This window comes from Siphateles boraxobius, unplaced genomic scaffold (genome assembly GCF_051911475.1).
Source record: "Siphateles boraxobius isolate OS27281-9 unplaced genomic scaffold, OSU_SipBor_1 33, whole genome shotgun sequence".
Lineage (NCBI taxonomy): Eukaryota > Metazoa > Chordata > Actinopteri > Cypriniformes > Leuciscidae > Siphateles > Siphateles boraxobius.
Genome location: NW_027508953.1, coordinates 7,795,560 through 7,816,407, shown reverse-complemented (window position 1 = coordinate 7,816,407; position 20,848 = coordinate 7,795,560). Strand labels below are relative to the sequence as shown.

The 20,848-nt window shown below is 39.5% G+C and overlaps 1 protein-coding gene across 1 annotated transcript; it reads left to right on the top strand.

The window, feature by feature from the left end:
* Positions 1 to 3,533: 3,533 nt before the first annotated feature.
* slc9a3.2 (solute carrier family 9 member A3, tandem duplicate 2) lies at positions 3,534 to 19,318 on the top strand. The gene is made up of 16 exons (XM_077195250.1): positions 3,534 to 3,974; positions 12,761 to 13,063; positions 13,276 to 13,436; positions 13,595 to 13,673; positions 14,026 to 14,203; positions 14,326 to 14,546; positions 14,656 to 14,858; positions 15,035 to 15,124; positions 16,735 to 16,805; positions 16,890 to 17,019; positions 17,155 to 17,318; positions 17,495 to 17,612; positions 17,773 to 17,946; positions 18,200 to 18,251; positions 18,369 to 18,449; positions 18,847 to 19,318. The coding sequence occupies exons 1-16, from the start codon at positions 3,716 to 3,718 to the stop codon at positions 19,113 to 19,115; spliced, it is 2,553 nt and encodes an 850-aa protein (XP_077051365.1). The 5' UTR covers positions 3,534 to 3,715; the 3' UTR covers positions 19,116 to 19,318.
* Positions 19,319 to 20,848: the final 1,530 nt, after the last annotated feature.

Here is a 20,848-nt window from a genome sequence, read left to right as displayed (position 1 = left end):
TTAATGCCTGTTTGAGATAAGATTTTAAATTGAGCTCATATTTTGGTAGTGCAATCAAAAGTCAGAGATTTCAATAAGAACTATTGGAATTAAAATTGTTTAAAGAAATAATAGAAATAAAACATATTCCAGTGATCTGATTTGTTTAATTCTTTCCTTAAGATTTAAGATAAGATTATATAAGATTCTTAGGAGAAACATCAGTACAAAGATGTATTTTTAAAGCTAACTGGTACAATTCTTTTTTTTACATATCTGAAAGTCGGCACGACATTGACTGGTTGATAAAAAATACTGTTGCAGGAACAACAACGGATGTTGATCCAGGAGCATGTCCTGTTTGTGTAAATCACATGCTCTTCCTAAGTATACCTTAAATTACACATACCATCATTTACACTGAAACAAAACTGTTCCTATTTAGACTACAGTGCACTCTTAGAAAAAACAGGTTCAATGGGGTTATATGTAGAACCCTATAATTTTTGACTCAATTTAAAAAATATTTTATGCCAGAAATGTTCTATATAAAGAGAAACGTCTTAAATTATTTGTATAATACTTTTTGTTTTAATAGGTTATTTAGTGTTTGTCTAGTTATAAAGTATGTTCACAAGCTGTTTAATTCATAACATTTAATTGAAATTAAAAATGAATTTTTTTTAAAGGTCTTCCCCTCTAATGCAAAATAAATGCATGTTTGTTCTTTAAAAAATGTGTATGCGCATGTATTTTCTGAAAGCATACAGGGAGGAAAATGTCTACGAAAGTGATAGTACTCATCCTTGTGAGTCATCCTTTTATAATCCCATCAACTCAAACAGACCGCAAGCATTTAGTTAACAGAAACAATGTTTTAAAGCATGACAGCGATGTTTGATTGATTTGATTTTACAATAAAATACACATAACGGGGGTGTCCTCCCGTAAATACAGGTCAATGCAGGTTCATGGTGTTCTGACCTTCTTCTAAATTAGCTGTAAAATGTACTTTGCTGCTAGCTGAGAAGTCCTTCACTGGTAACGGTAAATATTAGCAGGCCACTCAGGAGGATTGTTAATGGCCAAGCCCTTGTTCTTGTGACACAACCAGTTTCACGACGCCTGAGAAATAAAGAGTTAGAGAGGGCTTCTTTTGTTTTGTTGAGTCTGTGAAGGAAGTCACAGAATTCTCTCTGTGCTAAAAATAAATAAATAATGCTTTATGGGCATGCATGACAAAGCATTTTCAGGTGCATTTAGCTATCGTTTTTAACACGTCATATTCCCTTGGTTTTTGACATACTTTGTATTTTTTTAAAGCTAACCTGAAACAAGCCTTGCGGTTAATCTGCTTTTTGGCTTTGCTACGGGTTGCAGTATCACAAACTCAGGGGTCTGTCAAAAGGAATGCGTAACCTCTCTTAACTGTTAAATAAAATAATTCCTCATTAAACAGAACAAATAACAAAGCAGACAACACTGTCTGCGGCCTGTTTTATGATGTACACAAATGTTGTCTGGAACAAACAAAACAAATGGGAGGATGTCACAAATTATGCCAAATAGTGCATGCAGGATTGTATCTTTATGCTTTTATTGTAATAACTTTGAGCAATTCATATTTTTTATATAAGGCATTGTATAGTGTAAACCACGCAAAGATGACGTCCTCAAAGCGTCTGAACCAGCATGGAACAACATGTTATACTACCCTCAAGCCTTATTATTTATGTAAATGTTTTCTACCTCCATATCATAGCCAAACCAAAACTTGTGAACTCTTGGGATCCCTCTTGGTATTTCATTTTGAGGTGGAAAGATGACACTGCAACACATTACATAGCACTTTTGCATAGAAGGATAGATCATTATATTAATTTTGTCTATGCATTTTGGATTTCTATTCTTCATGGACAAATTTGAATTGTGTATTCAGAAAAATAGTGGTTTAGCGACAGAAGTGAATACATTATAGTCTAAATGATGACTTAATCAAAGTTTCTTTAAAAAAGACACATCTACTCAATGAATTCATAAATAGATGGAGTGAATGGGAGGATTTTTTTAAACAAATAGCTCTAATTTGATAAACATTTTAATAAAGTAATAAATACATTTATTTATTTATTAAATAAAGCATTAAATATAAATATGTGCAAATGTTTATTTCATAATATATATTATATATATTGTGAATATATATTATATTATGACTAAGAATCAGGCCTTTACAGCATTAAAAAGCAAGGATCTAACATTGGGTATGATTGTACATTTTATTTTGTGATTTGCATTTGTAATGTAAAAAAAATGCTATCAAAATGTAAATAAAGTGGCACGAAAAGTTGGGGAACTGTGTGTACTTGTCTTAAATGAAACACGATTTAGACATACTTTTAGATTTCTTCAAACAGATCAATGCATTAATCTATTATATTTGTCTGTCTTTGGCACAGGATCCATTGTAAAATAGGCCAGAAGAATAATTTAGGAAGAGAATTTCTGATAGCATAAACACAGATCCATGGGGGTTATGGAGGCCATACAGTCAGACGTTTCTTCCGGTGTTATGAGGCGAGAAGGTGCTTTATGCCTCAAACATAAACAAATGAACAGGACAATATGAAAATGCCATTAAAATGCAATAATTTCTATTTTCATATAGGTCCAAGTCATGAATTGATGTCTCAATAATAACTTATAACACAACCACCATTACACACAGTAATTTGTATTAACAATGGTTGCATTTTATAAACAGACAAACTATGGAAATAGAAATTAGGTGCTTAAGAACTTTTGAATGTATTTACTACAAATAAAAAGTTATAATAATTTGTTTTTCAACATATCAAAATACATTTGGAGCAATTGTGTTAAGACTTATTGTCTGATAATATGTCAAATGCTTAAGCCTAACAATGTATCTAAAATAATTGTGAGCTTAAAAGAAGGGGAAAAAAAGTAAATAATTAATTGCCAAATAAACTTATTTCAATTAATTAATTAAACTTATCTCATTTGAAGGATGTTCAGATATTTCCACTGGAAAGCAAGACAATCATAAAGGTCAAATGAATAAATAATCAAAAGTGATAAAACTGAATAAAACTTTTTATAAAAACTTTTTTTTGGCAAATACATATTAACCAAGTGTAGCATTTTGCTCTTCCTTCATATTTAAAATATTTAACAAACATTTAAAAAAAAATCCTCATATTTTGATGGTTTAATCGAACTTTTAGGGTCATTTAAACCAAATATACCCTCTGGACGTCACTTTCGGACACTACTGTATGTGCACAGTATAGCTTTCAAGACAATCTGATATTTAGGAGACAATGGTTTGACTGTGTCTTTGCCATATACTGTATGTATGGACCTCTGTTATCATATGACTCTTGGCCCAAGGTGTTTGAACCCGCCTCCTTCAATAAAGCAACATGTTGTACAAGTACTTCAGATGAGTCCCACACAAATAAGTACACCTGGGAGAGACAACAGGGAGGGGCCAAATAATACCTCAAAAGTGAATCTTTATTTTGTAAAAGGAGGGACAATAAGAGAAGGAATGGACAGCATACACATGTCAGAGTCAATCTCAGACTGACAAAGCGAGGAGAAAGACACCTTTTGATGACAGGAGCTAGAAACGCCTGGATTTAGGATTGACTGCATAGTTACAACATCAATGAGAGCTAATTAATGCAATAGGCATCGAAAAAAGTCTGCTATGGCGCTTCTACGACAGTTCGCACTTCTTCTAGCATTATTGATCGTTTTTAGGACACCATGCAAGGTTGCAGCATTAGAAGTAGATATTGCTACAGTAGGCTCTGACTATTCTTCAAAGTCAGAAGTCCATGACACCACAACCAACGTTACCACTCCGAGCCTCAACACATTAGCTATTGTCACCTTCAAATGGCATCATGTAGAAACTCCATACCTGGTGGCCCTATGGATATTGACCTGCTGGCTCTGTAAATTAGGTAAGCCGAGCTCATTACTGCATCGATACAATGTTAGTACATTACAAATAGCAAAGGAAAATAAGAATCCATTTTTGTCTGCATATAAAATTCGACTCTGACTAAGCAAAATCCAACTTAAGGAATGCTGGTTAACTTAAGGTTTGCTCAAATGTTTGGTAAAGATAAAGTTACAGAAAGTTTTAAGGTATTCTTTGTGAACATCCTTTCCTGGATAATGCAGATATTTTTCCATGCTATATGGCAGTCTGTATTGTGATGTTGCCTGTTCACCCATTTGCCTTTATAGTACCACTGAATGTGCACATCTGGCAGCTTATTGTCAAATGGGAATCAAATATTATCTGATATCTTCAATATCAGATTACAGATACTTAAATAAAGCTCATAAAACGTGATAACAAATTCAAAGTCATTTTACATCAGACGAAAGCTCCTCAAATTAAACTAATGCAGTCTCGACAAATACAATTCAAGCATTTTTAAAAAGTTTTAATACTTTGATGCAGTAACTAACATGAAATAACAATAAATATCACTTTTACGGATTGTGTTTATTTTTGTTAAAAAATAGTAATGTTGAGAAAACAAACAACTTTTGTCTTTCTGAATGAATTCACAATGAAACCTGGCACAGCTCCTAGACACAATGGAGCATGTATTCTCACAGTAATAGGGAAAGCCTGAAGTTTTTACAGCGTTTGTGCTCCGTCTCACTTATCAGGCGATTTGTTTTTCTATAAAATGCTGCCACAAAGATAAAGCACAACGAATAAAGCTCACTGGCTTCTTGACACTTTTCTCTCATAAAAGTTAGATATATTTGGATGATACAGGAGGTAGATTTCTTCAAACTGAACAGTTACTCAGTGACTCAGGAATCAGTTTCAAAATAAAGTATGCCTGCCACTTAGAGGCTTCATGGAGGAACTGTAGACTAATACAAATTGAATTCCCTGACACTCATTTTTACAAGAGCGATTAAGTACGTGTGTTGTACTTTTTTTTTTGATGGACCCAGAAGCACGCAACACAAACAAAGTGCCACTAAGAGCTCAACTGAATGGGTGTAAAATCAGGTGTAAAAGTAGGCGTATACGGTATTAAGGGATTTTAATAGCAGAGCTTGAATAGCCTTGTCGAAACATAACTGTACAAAGAACTGGGTGAAGATTTTGCTTTTGATACTGCCATAAAAGACTTTGCCACGGCAAAGGACCACAGATTTTCAAGTGTGAAAAAAATGACATCAAAATCTTATAGATTTAAAAGTAGACCGAATGGACAAAAATTTAGCGAAAAATACAAAGAGCACGGTGTTATGAAGGTGATGAGTCAAGTTTAGATGTAGGCGACACAGGCTAAATGTTTTAGAGGCGGAAAAGGGAAGTGTTAAGTATTTAAGAAGATTTGAACTTTATCAACCACAAAAATAGATTAACTGCTAAAGAAAACACGCCAATAAAAATCACACAAACTACAAATTTACACCTGTAATGCATCTCACAATAAAGTAAAATCCTGTTTATGTTGTTTATGTCATAATGACTGACTGACAAAATAAACGATGACTTACAGAACAGTCAATTTATCTTTAGTTTCACAAACTCAACTGTAAAATGTTTGCTATATAGGCCAATGATAGGCTAAAACAAACTAAAGCCACTAAAGCCAAGCTAAAGCCACATTTTAGTTTTGTTAAGCAAATATTGATTTTTATCATTAACCCCAAATTGATTAATAAATTGTGCACATCGTGTAATAAATTAGATTAAAATGTTTCATAAATTGACAGCACTAATTCTAACTCAGAACATTATGTTAAAGTCTGAAGGTGAGTGATGATAACTGTATTTCCATTTCGTAGTCACTCCGAGTTACGTCGGATGACGACGAATGGGGGTTTCGCTTAGAACACCTATCGACTTCGAGTATTACAAAACGAGCCAATGGCGATGAAATGCCATGGGTCTGCGGAATTTGCATAGCGTATCTCCGCCCCACCACGTGGGTATAAAGGAGAGATGCCGGCAAAGGCAGATCATTTTTTCGCTTCGGAGCCAAGAGTATTTCTTCACTCCACAGCCATCTCTGACTTCGCTCTACGAGACGAGCTTCTCTCTCCGGTGTTGGTGTGACGGCGATCTGCAGCGAGCTCACAGTGCCTGCTGATCTGTGCAGTGATCTGCCAGTGTGTGTGTGTCTCCCTGTGCGCTTCAACATCGCGGAGTTTTTTCTCCTCTCATAAAAGAGCTCGCACGCGGCACGTCTTTTTAAAGACGGCTCGCCCATGCATTTCTGGTTGCAGCGGACTGGTATCGGACTCTGATGGGCACGAGCGCTGTCTAGTGTGTTTGGGCTTTGATCATGCTTGAACAGTGCTCGTGGATGACTCATGTTCTCTCTGGGAACGTGATCATCGCGTCATATTTAGGTCGAGACTCTGTGAACTCGCAAGAGTGAGAGTCCCCTCATCCACCACCCGATCTTCGGCTGGTGGCCAGGGTGACCTGAGGGTGTTGGTCTGGAACAAGGCGCCGACTCAGTATCCACCGCCCCAGCCCCCCCTCTTTAATGAGGGTTATGACCTTGCCCCCACACCGGGCCGCTATGCCGTCCACGTCTGGGCCGGTCATTCCGCTCCGCTGCACCTCCGGGGGGACGTCTGTGGTTCTTGACGCCCTTGGCACAGTTGGGAGCCTGCCTAGAGCTTCCCTATCTGTTCCGCTGGGTCGTGCGAACAATCGGCTCGGCTATGCGATTCAGTTCGCACGGTCTCCTCCACGCTTCAGGGGAGTCCGCTCCACTTTGGTCGGTGGCTATGCCCCTATCATGAGAGCGGAGGTGGCTACCCTACTGGCGAAGGGTGCGATTGAGACTATCCCTCCAGCCGAAATGAGGTCCGGGTTTACAGCCCCTACCTCATTGTCCCGGAGAAGTCTGGTGGCTTACGGCCAATCCTGGACCTTCGCATCTGAACCGCTCCCTTCACAGGCTGCCGTTCAAGATAGTCCTGGCCAAACGCATTTCTGGATGTGTGCGGCCACAGGATTGGTTTGCAGCGATCGACCTGAAGGACGCCTAGTTTTATGTCTCCGTCCTCCTTCGACTCAGACCATACCTTCGGTTTGCTGTCAGGGCGCGCGCATATCAGTACGCTGTTCTCCCATTCGGGCTAGCCCTGTCTCCTCGCGCCTTCACAAAGGTTCTGGAGGCAGCCCTTGTTCCTCCATGGGAACACGGGGTTCGCATCCTGAACTATCTCGGTGACTGGCTGTCTTAAGTTCATTCCTGAGACCAGGTTTGTGAATACAGGGACCCAGTGCTCCGGCACCTAGCTCGTCTGGGCCTTCGGGTCAACTGGGAAAGGAGTAAACTTTGCCCCGTGCAGAGGAGCTTTTTTCTCGGTATGGACTTGGTCGCCTTCTCCACTCAGCCATTGCTGACTTGCCTGAGACTATCAAGCGCAAGAGTGCGGTTCCACTGAAGCCTGGGGCATATGACATCTGCAGCCGCGGTACGCCGCTCAGATTGCTTCATATGAGACCGCTTCAGCTTTGGCTTCGTGACCGAGTCCTGAGGTGGGCACGGCAACACGGCACCCTCCGAGTACCAGTTACTCCGACCTGCCGTCAGTCCTCATCCCGTGGTCGAACCTCAGGTTTCTACGGGCCCAAGTGCCCCTGGAACGAGCTTCCCGGCATGCTGTTGTCTCAACAGATGCCTCCACGGGCTGGGGCGCCATGCGCAATGGACATGCTGTCAGAGCAGTATGGCATGTCTATTGCCTCGAGTTGCTGGCAGTACGCCTTGCCCTGCACCGGTACTGTGCGTTGCTCTGGGGTCAACACGTACTAGTCCGATCAGACAATACCGCCACAGTAGCGTACATCAACCGTCAGGGTGGTCTACGCTCCCGCCGTATGTCGCAACTCGCACACCACCTCCTCTTATGGAGTCAGAAGCACCTGAGGTCCCTTCGTGCTATCTACATTTCGGGAGATCGGAACTTTGCAGCCGATGAGCTGTCACGGTTTCGGCCCATCTCCGGTGAATGGCGACTCCATCCCCAGTCGGTCCAGCTGGTTTGGGACCAGTTCGGGGACGCACAGATAGACCTGTTTGCCTCCCACGACTCATCCCATTGCGCCCTGAATTACTCCCTGTCCGAGGGCACCCTCGGCACGGATGCACTGGCGCACAGCTGGCCGCGGGGCCTACGCAAATTTGCGTTTCCCCCAGTGAGCCTTCTCGCACGGACATTGTGCAAGATCAAGGAGGACGAGGAGCAGGTCATTCTGGTTGCGCCGTACTGGCCCACCCGGACCTGGTTCTCCGAACTGATACTACTCGCGACAGCACCTCCTTGGCCAAATCCTCTGAGGAAGGATCTCCTTTCTCAGAGACGGGGCACCCTCTGGCACCCTCGACTCGATCTTGGAGGCTCCACGTGTGGCTCCTGGACGGGACGAGGCAGGTTTGAGTACCCTGCCACCAGCGGTGGCGGCTACCATCACTTCCGCTAGAGCATCGTCCACGAGACATGTCTATGCGTTGAAGTGGAACCTCTTCGTCAACTGGTGCTCTTCTCGCCGAGAAGACCCCAGGAGATGCTCGATCAGTGTCTTGATTTCCTTCCTGCAAGATGGGCTGGAGCGAAGGCTGTCTTCCTCCACCCTGAAGGTGTATGTGGCCGCTATTGCCGCATATCACTAAGCAGTTGAAGGTAAGTCTCTGGGGAAGCACGACCTGATCGTCAGGTTCCCTCCTCTCGTTCCCTCTTAGGACCTCTCAGTGGTGTAAATGCCTGCAGAGGGCTCCCTTTGAGCCTCTGCAATCAGTTGAGCTTAAGTTCCTGTCTATGAAGACAGCGCTCCTGGTTGCATTGGCCTCCATCAAGAGGGTAGGGGACCTGCACGCATTCTCCGTTGACGAAGCGTGCCTGGAATTCGGGCCCGGTCACTCTCACGTGATCTTGAGACCCCGGCCTGGATATGTGCCCAAGGTTCCCACCACTCCCTTCCGGGACCAGGTGGTGAACCTGCAAGCGCTGCCCCTGGAGGAGGCAGACCCAGCCTTGGCACTGCTCTGTCCAGTACGCGCTCTCCGTACTTACGTAGACAGGACGCAGTGTTTCAGGACCTCAGACCAGCTCTTTGTCTGTTTTGGTGGGAGACTGAAGGGAAAGGCTCTCTCAAAGCAGAGGTTGTCCCACTGGATAGTGTACGCCATTGCTTTGGCTCACCAACATTAAGGCCGACCGTGCCCCCTTGGTGTGACAGCCCACTCCACCGGAGTGTGGCTTCCTCTTGGGCTCGAGCGCATGGCGCCTCGCTAACAGACATCTGTAGAGCTGCAGGCTGGGCGACACCCAACACATTCGCCAGATTTTATAATCTCCGAGTGGAGCCTGTGTCCTCTCGTGTACTCGCTTCAGTCAGCTAGTACTGGACCCGCTCAGGTGTCTTCGCTTGCTCGCCATTCCATTCCACGGACTGGATACGTGCGATATTCCTCAGGTGAGCTTTCCTCTCTGAAGCCCTGAGTTCCTCCAGCACTGTTGACGCTGGTGCCAGTGTCTATTGCCTGTGCGTCGGCTAGGTGCCTCCGTGTGCATGGTTCCTCCCCTGAGTAACCCCCACATGTGTATTTCCACTGTAAGCCTCCTTGAGCATGTGTCTTTCCCTCGGCAAGCCACCTTGCCACTCCTGGAGTTGAAAGTTGCCACCCCTCGGGCTGGTCACTCCAGCGTTCCTCCATATGAAGCCCTCCGGTCATATGTGTGTTCTTAAGTCCTCCCTACGGGTAGGCATGCTGCGGCATATTTCCTCTGAGATATGCTTCCCAGTGTACCTTGGTATTCCTGTGTTAAGTAGGACTCCTTCGTCCGTGCCAGTATCACGACAGGGGGATCAGACTTTCGCAGGGCACTGGAAGACAGCTGTGAAGGTGGCGTGATTTCACAGGGACCCCCATTCGTCGTCATCCGACGTAACTCGGAGTGACTACGAAAGGGAACGTCTCGGTCACGTATGTAACCCTCGTTCCCTGAGTAGAGAACGGAGACGTTACGTCTCCCTGCCACTTCCGCTGTACCGCTGGGTAGACGCCTGAGTTCAGTCTCGGCTCCTCAGCGAAGACATGATCTGCCTTTGCCGGCGTCTCTCCTTTATACCCACGCGGTGGGGCGGAGATACGCTATGCAAATTCCGCAGACCCATGGCATTTCATCGCCATTGGCTCGTTTTGTAATACTCGAAGTCGATAGGTGTTCTAAGCGAAACCCCCATTCGTCGTCATCCGACGTAACTTCTCCGTTCCCTACTCAGGGAACGAGGGTTACATACGTTACCGAGACGTTCTTCAAGTTTCATGTCAATGTGACCTGCACTTTTATGTTCAAACTCTGCATGTGCAAAGATCCAATGTTCATAAACTCACATAGACTCTGGTAATTGCATGTTGGCAAGGAGCAAATGAAGTTTATAATTCAGATTTAGTTCCAGGGACATGATCTGTAACACATCATGGGTAAAGCTGGAGTGAACTACTCTCTGAGAAATTTCAGTGTTAAAACAATACCTTACTGCTAGTTAATTATGTACTACATTAAATAATGAATGGCTCACCTGAATCTTTGACTTTGACTTTCACAGTCTCAGGTCAGCTTTAGTGCATGATATTGAAAATAAGTCTGAGACTTGACATTAACACAGTATGTTTTTTTCTATGACTGCAATAGTCTAAAGTATAATGTTCATTTTTAGATTAAAAATTGCTGTAAACCAGACTAACTTTAACACAGACAAAACTAATACACACAAAAATAAAAAATAAGATAAAAAAAGCTAAAAGAGTTGCAGGAAATCAGAGCAGTTTTAACTTCATGTTGTCATTAATACTGCCTCTATACAAACTAACTAACTAAATAATTTGTTCTCATGTGGACAATTTATGTAAGAGTCTGGCTCGCAATTTTCTCAATCTGTTCTGTCCTGATCACCCCATCATTTCCTGTCGTCCCCACAATTTGTATTATAACAGTGACAAGTCAAAAACATACAATACCTGCCTTTCAATAATTAAAATCCATGTTTACAGTTAATAATTGCATATAAATCTTAGGGTAAGAGAGGATTATGGCATTTATAAAGATAGTAAATGTGTCCCTTAGTTGAAGAGTGCCGTGCAACAATTGCAGTATGCGTCACAGAGGCAGCATAAATGTATTCATAATCACAAGACATGATGTATCACATACTCTAAAATGTTGACCATTGATTCGAATTTAAATAAAAATTCTGGCATTGTCGAGCCGGTATGAGGACTGCATGCTCATCGTACAGGTTGACAATGATTCGAGACATTGAGAAAGAACTGCATCAATCATTACTTCAGATTTCCATAAAAGATGCATGCTACTATTTTAGTATTCACAATTGTTAAATCATTTTAGCACACTCGTAAAAACATTAAGTCAAGGTCACCCACAACATAATGGATGTGAAGCTGTAACTTTTCGGACTATTTTTAACTATGGGTGTATTTAGTAGTTACAGAAACATATACAAGAGAGGGGTCAACAAGGTGCAGAACAGTTTACAAGTTTAAGCCAGATCTGTTTAGTAAGCATTATACTGCCCTTATTGCCCAAAGTCGACGGGATTTAAACTGTAACTACTCCAGACCCAATATTCCACATAAAAATCTAATGGTATAATCTATAATTGTTTGTTGGTCAAACAATTGCAGCCTATGTCACGGCTGAATGGACCATGATAAAATAACGCGGATCAAAGTGAAATAATCCTGTTGCATAATATCATTTATATGCTACAAAGACATTGCAAAGTACACTGATTGTGGACATTCAAAAGCATAATCTCATTGAGATGAAAGCATGACAGGCCATGTCTGGCAGTAGCAAAGCTTTGAAATGCTGTAGAAATAAACCAGTAAGTGATCCTATAGGAAATGACTCTTCACTGTTTTCCCTAGATACCAATGTGATTAAATGGAAAGCAAACGGACTACTTTTTTTATTCTACTTCTGCCTCTCAAATTTGTCTCCTGAGGAAAAGATCCCAGTAATCTCACATCTCAACGAAAGGTGCAGAATTTATGAAGCTCAGATTGTGAAGATGAACCAAAGTTTAAGATTTCAGGATGAGCTTAAAGATTACTCATCAGATACTTTCAAAAACCAATTAAGATATGAGTGCAGCTCCATCTTGAAGTGAAGTGACATGCTCTTTCCATTGTGGAAGAGAAGATACAAGCAATCCATGAGACATGGTGCACAATATAGAAAATATCTTTAGCCTTACTAATCTACCTTAAACATTGAGCAGGATTAGCTCTGTCTGCCTCTCACTTCCTTTCCTGTGGAAGAAGATGAAACACCAATCAGTGGCACAGCTTCACAAAGTGAGCTTAATATGCTGTAGTGATTTATGGTCTTAAACATTAATATTCATATTCAGTATTAAATATTAACATGTTTGCCTGCTGATCACTACAATGTTTAAAAGGTGTTTCTTCAACTCAAGGCAATTTTGGCCCTGGGGACTTTATTATACAATTATAATGTTATTCTTTTAAACTTTATATTCATCAAAGAATCCTGAAAAGAATGATTCACAGTTCCCATAAAAATATAATGCAGCACAACATTGATGTATTAGAATTTCTTCTGAAGAATCATGTGACACTGAAGACTGCAGTAATGGCTGCTGAAAATTCAGCTCGTCATCACCTGTTTCTCTATCTCTTCTCTCTTTTTCTAGTGTGTCAACTAAACCATAGTTTTACCAGTGTGATCCCGGAGAGTGGTCTTCTCATCATGATGGGCTTTATTTTGGGAGGAATTGTCTGGGGAGCAGACAAGGCGCAGACTTTCAAACTGATCCCCATCAATTTCTTCTTCTACTTGCTGCCTCAGATCGTCTTGGATGCAAGTTACTGCATGCCAAACAAACTATTCTTCAGCAACCTGGGTGCCATTCTTGTCCATGCCATTATCGGAACGTGTTGGAATGCGGGCACAGTGGGCGTCGCTTTATGGGCTTGCTATGAGTGGGGTGCAATGGGTAAATATGAGATTGCCACCATTGGAATCAATAACATTTTAAAATATATCAAAACAGAAAACTTTTATTTTAAATTGTAATAATATTTCACAATATTACTGTTTTTTTTAAACCAAATAAATGAATAAATGCAGCCTTATTTAGAAGAAGATACATAAATGGTATGTGAGAGAGAGCCATTTAATAAAACAAACAATTTGGCTTACCCTCAGGGAGCCTGAACATCGGCCCTCTGCAGTTCCTGTTGTTTGGTGCTCTGATGTCTGCTGTGGACCCGGTGGCTGTCATTGCCGTGTTTGAGGAAGTGCATGTGAATGAAGTGCTCTACATCCTGGTGTTTGGAGAGTCACTGCTCAATGATGGTGTCACAGTGGTGAGTCTTAGTTTTTCTCAACAACTCTAAATGTCACAGCTCACTTTTTGAGTAACCATTACCTGTTCATTTAGAAATTTACGTGACTGTCAAGAGTCTATTTGATGGCTGTTGCATCCATGTAAAATAACGCCTCTCTCTCGTTCTCTCGGTCACAGGTGCTTTATAACGTGTTTGATGCTTTTGTGTCTCTGGGAGGCCCAATGATCAATGCTGAAGAGATCATCAAAGGAATAAGTATGGACACAGACCTTTGATCACTAGTTAAAATACTTATTTTTTCTGCTGTTCCCTAATACATATCTTGTCATGGTTTTTTATTTAGTTGAATTATTTTTTGTTTTTTACAAATTGAGCCAACTGATGCAGTGTTAGTTTAGGACTTTAAACTAAACTAAACGAAAATGAGAAATGTTGCCTTGCCAACTAGCTGAAATTAAATCAAGTTTTTGTATTTTGTTATATTTCAGTGTGTGCTTATTTTATTTCAAGTAATGAATATGTTTTTTAATGGTTTAAGTTTTCATTTAAGTTAATGATAATAACCCTGATTGATGCCTCCTCGCAACACACTTTTTTGCTCTCCTAGTTTCGTTCTTTGTGGTGGCATTCGGAGGCTCGTTTCTTGGTGTTGTGTTTGCCATTCTGATATCCATGCTGACCAGGGTCACCAAGAACGTCCAGGTCATCGAAGCCGGCTTCATCATTGTGCTTGGCTACCTGTCTTACTTGACGGCTGAGATGCTCTCCCTCTCTGCTATACTTTCGTAAGGAGCTCAATGCTTTCCAAATAAATGCAGATAAATAAATACATTATAAAATAGTAAATGAATGTAAACACTTCCTAATAGGGTTAACAATAATTTGACTGTGGATTTGTGCATTACAGGATCACTTTCTGTGGTGTCTGCTGTCAGAAGTATGTCAACGCCAACATGGATGAGAAATCTGTCACGACGTTACGTTATGTTTTGAAGGTGATGGCCAACGGCTCTGAGACCATGATCTTTGTCTTCCTGGGAGTTTCGGCCATTGATAAAAACATCTGGGTTTGGAACACTGGCTTCATCCTCCTTACAATCCTCTTCATCATTGTTTTCAGGTTCATGGGTGAGACTTAAATTCCTTGTTAACTCTGCATACAACTTTTTTGTAAGTATAAACTGATGTTTTTGTTTTTATATGTTTTTACAGTTTTTATAAATCTTTTTATAAACAGGTGTTTTCTTCCTCAACTGGGTCTTAAATCAGACTCGACTGATTCCTATTGACATCACTGACCAGATTGTAATGAGCTACGGTGGTCTTCGAGGAGCTGTGGCATATGGACTCGCAGCTAGTTTGGATGAGGGCAGGATCCCAGAGAAGAATTTGATGCTTGGTACAACACTCATTGTGGTGTATTTCACAGTCGTTCTTCAGGTACGTCCCTTCAACCACTTGTTCTGACTGTAGAGAATGCATGGTAACCCATCACTCGAATTCATAAGGGCTGCAAGAAAATTATAAAAGTGGGCTTTTTGTGATGTTCCCAGTGGTCCCTATCTGACAACAGACATGGATTAACTAAATTGAAGTCATTGTGTGTGTTTTTTTAGGGAATCACCATGAAACCATTTGTTCAGTGGCTGAAGGTTAAAAAGGCAACTATATCAGATCTGACACTCAATGGAAAAATAAACAACAGGGTAAGCAATAAGCAACTGCAATGACACATACTGTATCCCTCTACTGCATAATCAGTATCTTATGTATATTTATGTATAAGTGTGTATATACTATATATATATATATACACACACACACAATATTTTAGTTCTCTTTTTACATAGTCTCCCTTTTTTTTACAGAACCAAAAAAGCTAATTATATATCAAAACATGTCATATGTTCCTTCAAAGATTCATTTAAATAATTGTAATATTTAAATTTATATGCAATATGCATATAAATAATTGAATCAAGTAATAATTATATGATATAGAGTGATAAAGTCATATTGATAAAATAATAATAATGTGACCTTACCTCACTGCTAAACTGCCAAAACAAAACTCCTACAGGATTACATAAAATAGTAGGCTATATATGATATAGGGTGTATGGTAGATTGGGGTAAGATGTCCCCTGGGGCCCGGTCTTACCCCTCTTTTAATATTCGACATTTTGTACTATTTCAATTAAATTAGCAATGTGTCTATTTATTTCCTATTATAACACATTAGCTGATGCATCATCCTGCACATGCTAAACTTATATCTGAATATGTTACAATTGAAAAAGAAAAGTAAATCCACATTGTTATAAGGAGGGCATCTTCCCACATCCTACCGCATAATATGATTCATATGGATTACCTGGCTCATTCATATGATATGAATGAGCCAGGTAATATGTTATTAAATATCTAGAAATAAGCACTTCCACTCCATAATAATTCACAAAGATTCTCCCTTTAACACATATTAATTGAGTGCTGTCACTATTATCATTAAACCTGTGCTGTCACTTCACCTGAATATGTATTCGTGTTGGATATCTTTGATGTTGAAAGCAGCTTTACTTTCAGCATGTAGGGTGAATATTAAAATGTTCAAGTCCAACGAACATGCGCAAATGTACGTGGGTGAAACTACTGCTCTCAAACTGTGATTAGTTAGAAGCAAAGTTTCTTGTAAAATGACATGTCTCAATATCTCAATAAGATCCAATTAACAGACTTATTTCCCCACCACCTGCATGTGAGTGCACAATTCCGGCCAAAAATTAACCTACGGGAAAATAACACATGGGTACCGAGTCGACCATTCTCTGCGTTTTCATGATAATTTAATGTACCCAGTTTTATATTTAATTTTAGTTTTACATAACGCTAGTATATAGGGCATAGAAAAAGTAAAAATAAAAATCGCTAGTTAATACCACTAACAAGGCTCAAAATAGGTCATTTTTGGCCGGAATTGTCCTTTAAACTAATTCATAAACCGATTCATCAAAAATAACTGATTCAAAAGAGTAATTTGTTCAGATTCTATTTCGATATGCTTCTGAAAATATATATGATTATAAAAATAGCAACACTGGTCTGACCACAGTGCTGAGAAATTTTGTAAACTAACAGTCTACTCTAGCTATACATGATAACACAGTGTACAGTTTGTGTCATTATGGATAGAGTTTATACACTGCAAATATGATTTAGTGCATGCTAGTAGTTACACTTAAATGGACAACATCTGTAGTGGTAATTTTCAACATAAAAAAAAATCAAGTATATCATTGTGTATGTCTCTCTATAGACGTTTGAGCACACACTAACAGCAATGGAGGACATCTGTGGCCGAATGGGAGATAACTGGTGGACCAGACAGTGAGCATTTCACTTTATTATATAGGCCTATATACTTTATATTTGAGCACTTTTACTAATTTTTTTTCTGCTTCTTTTTCTTAGTTGGAAAAATTTTGAAGACAAGTATGTCTGCTGGCTATTAATGAAGAGTGATGCCAGAAAGCACAATGACAATATATTTGGTGCCTTCCACAAACTCAATCTTGAGGACGCCAAAAACTATGTCACTGCGGTGAGGGAGCAAAACTACTAATTCACCATAGTACCTTCAATTGTATCAATGTTTAGTTTACTTGCTGAATGTTTATGTTTCCAATTTTAGATACTATAGATACTGAATGTACTCAATAGTGTTTTTCACATTTAGGGTGAACACAAAGGTTCTTTGGCTTTCATTCGTAATGACGACAATGCCTCTGTAGACTTCAAGAAGAAGCTTGCATTAGAGTATGACGATGTTATGCCTGACATCATGTCTGACATGTCAGAATATGACTTTGGCATTGACAATGTTCCAGCGACCTCTGTCATGTAAGTATTCCATCCTGTATGCATTCAACTTTCCCGCCTCACGGATATTGTTGCCCATTCCTCATTGTAGTAAGTAGACTATTGAATGCAATTCAAAGAAAAGTGCAAAGGTTTTATGAGTTGAAAACTGCACAAATATCTAGATGGCTAAATGTGTTCTGCTTCTTTCAATCTAGGAAGAACCAGATTCCATCTGTATCCCTGGATATCCATGAGCAAGACAGGAGGAGCATTCCTGGTGACCTCAATGCCCATCATCTACTAGAGCAGCACTTGTACAAGAGCAGAAGATATGTAAGAATGGTCCTGCTCAGTGCTCACACAACATGATTCCCTTTTTTCACATGGAGTATTGTTTCCTTATCAGTATTTGGATAAATATGTCAGCCTAGTGGAAACACTTATCCACATCTCATTCCATTTGAATCAATCCATTTCTCCCGTTTCTGAACAGAACCGTCCAACGTACAGTCGCAGTCACTATAAAGCCTCAGAGAATCCAGACGAAATGCAGGAGATCTTCCAGAGAACCATGAGAAGCCGTCTTGAGTCCTTCAAATCAGCTAAGATGGGTGTTAACCCTGCAAAGAAACTCTCCAAACATCCCAAGAAGGATTCAAATTATAAGGTATTAGACTTTAATGTCCTGCTGTATAACTTTGGTTAAAGATTTTTTGAAATAGTTAAATGTAGGTTTAATGTAGAGTTAAATGCAAATGCAGGTTTTCACAGATTTTTTATTTTACGTTTTACATTATGGCTGTTTTTGGGGAGAAAAAAACATGACAACATGCTAAAAATACTTTAAATTGTATATTAAATACAGAAAAAACGGGTTTAAAAATTTGCTGACATATTTTTGTTCATAATTGTATTTTTAGCCTAACGGAAAGCCAGCGGACCCAAACAGAACCTATCCATTTGGAGATGAAGGTATATTTTTATATTTGATATCACTTATACATCACTATTTAGTTTTAGCATTTAGCCTACTTTATTCTGAGGGTATCATTACTTTAGTATTCATATATTGATGAAAAATCCTATCAGATTTTGAGTTTTCTGCAGACAGCGCCTCTAGCAGTGAGATTGCTGGTCATTTCTCCAGGAGAATCACAAACGCACCTGGAGGTAAGAATAATTTTGTAGCTACATACTGAATTTACGTGATGTATACATGTCATAGTGTGGTGGCACGGTGGCCCAGTAGGTAAGGTTAGGTGGATTGGATATGTCACGTTAGCAGTAGGAGTGTGTGTGAGTGTGTAAAACCTGTGCCAAATCCATTGTGTGTGTGGATCATCCTGATGATGTGGACCCTGCAAAATGAGCGGGACTAATATCTCTCTCTCTCTCTCTCTCTCTCTCTCTCTCTCTCTCTCTCTCTCTCTCTCTCTCTCTCTCTCTCTCTCTCTCTCTCTCTCTCTCTCTCTCTCTCTCTATATATATATATATATATATATATATATATATATATAATCTTACATGGTGTCTCATTTCAACATCATAATTATTCTAATGACTGCAGCTGGTGTAGATAATCCAGCATTCATTCCCGAGATGGACACCTCTGCACCCATGCGAAACCCACCCTGGCAAACAGAGACCGGGAACAACATGGCTGTGGCACCTTCCCAGAGAGCTCAGGGACGACTGCCCTGGACGCCCACCAACCTGGGACATCAAGCACCGCTGAGAAGAAGTACCCGCTCCACAGACTCCATCGCATTGGCTGATGCTTCAGTTGATGGGGAGGCACCTGAGGAAAAGCCCGGAAAACATCATACTAGATTGTAATCTGATATATTTTCATTCACCAACATTAACCTGCCAAAAAAGTGATTAGGTTAATCCTTTCATTTTAGGCTGTTATTATGTCATGTGCCCAGGGATTAGGGAATCATAGTGTTGAATCATAGCATTCCTCATATATCTTTTAAGTTATATATATATATATATATATATATATATATATATATATATATATATATATATATATATATATATATATATATATATAAATATATAAAATGCAGTAGTAACTAAAGCAAGTGACTTGAAGTCATGCTACTGTGGCTTTGTTCTCTGAAATGTTTTACCTAGTAATATATATAAAAATCACAAAGGGAAGGAAGAAAATAAATGCGCATTTAGCTGAAAAAATGTCACTGAAGTACTTATGTTAGTGGTTATGGAATGTTCTTGAGGGGTTTCTTTATACAAGCCCACATTTTTGTGGAAGCTATTATGGCACTTTATCGTATTTACACCATGCTAGAACATTTGCAAATCTTTCCTCCAATGAGAAACTCAAAATACAAAACCATTATACTCATTTACACATGTTTCATCAGAGTGCCAAATCAGAACTGAGTAGCAATTGTCTATCGGTTCTACGTTCAGGTACATCTTGATATTTTTTGATCTTGGACAATGGTCTGTATAATGTTAATTCAACATGTTGTAAATGGTTATTTATTATGATTATTCTGTGGGTGCTTCTTTGTAGTATCACAATATGTTTCTGCATTTCTTCATCTTACAATGATTTATTTTTTAGTTTGACTCAAAGCTATTAATGTTTTATTAGTAGAAGACCATTAAAATGTAAGTCATTAAAAATAATAGTTTAACAGTAACTTATGTATGAATTTCATGCTTTATGAGAACTGGTGAAATCTGTAACTTGTAATCAGTTAATAGTGTCTGATAAAACTTGTATTTGAACTGTAACTCAAATGTTGTTTGAGGAGTTTGAGTAATACAATTTAAATAGTTACAAATGAGCAAATAAAAAAATTGCAAAGAGCACAAGAACAAAATGATTGTCAGTCCCTTGCTTTTAAAGCTGATTTGAATGATATCAACATTATAATCACCATATATTATAAATATATTCTGTTATGATTGACATCAGAAGAGAATTGTTGCAGCCTCAGGTGACAATGTTTAAGTAATGGTTCAATGAAACCGTTTTGAAACGATACATAATATTATTATTATGTGTACATTGCAGAAAGCATGTTTTGTAAATCAGTACACAGAAATAAAAATGTAAAAATCACAGAGAAGGATTTGAACAAACACACAAAACACCAATAAACCATTAAAACGAACAATTTCCCATAAACCCTCACTTATTAACACAAAGCAGAACATAAAGGAACGCATAAACTAAGCAACACAAATACAGTATTTACTCAATTTACAGCAACGATAAAAGTGGAGAGTTATTGTGTCAATGACCTTTGTAGGTATAAAAAATAAGGTTCCAAGGGGGAGTTGTGTTGTTTTGCCTTTAGCTTTTCCACTTATTTTTCAGTTCAGTGCAGCTGTCATCTCGGGATCTACGATTAAAGCCAACACACACATGAGTACAGGCCGTACCGATCACTTCCTTTTTTTACGTCACATTCAGACAGGGCCAAATAAAGTAACAGTTTAACTCAAAATGTGTGGAAACTTTTTTTTTTTACTGCTGTACTAGAACTGCCAGAAGTCAGCAATATGATTTCACAATGTTTAACATC

Coding starts and splice junctions, on each gene's coding strand:
- slc9a3.2 (XM_077195250.1), top strand. CDS start 3,716: ATGGCGCTTCTACGACAGTTCGCACTTCTTCTAGCATTATTGATCGTT. Junction 3,975..12,760: donor CTGCTGGCTCTGTAAATTAG/GTAAGCCGAGCT, acceptor CTCTTTTTCTAG/TGTGTCAACTAAACCATAGT. Junction 16,806..16,889: donor GATAACTGGTGGACCAGACA/GTGAGCATTTCA, acceptor TCTTTTTCTTAG/TTGGAAAAATTTTGAAGACA.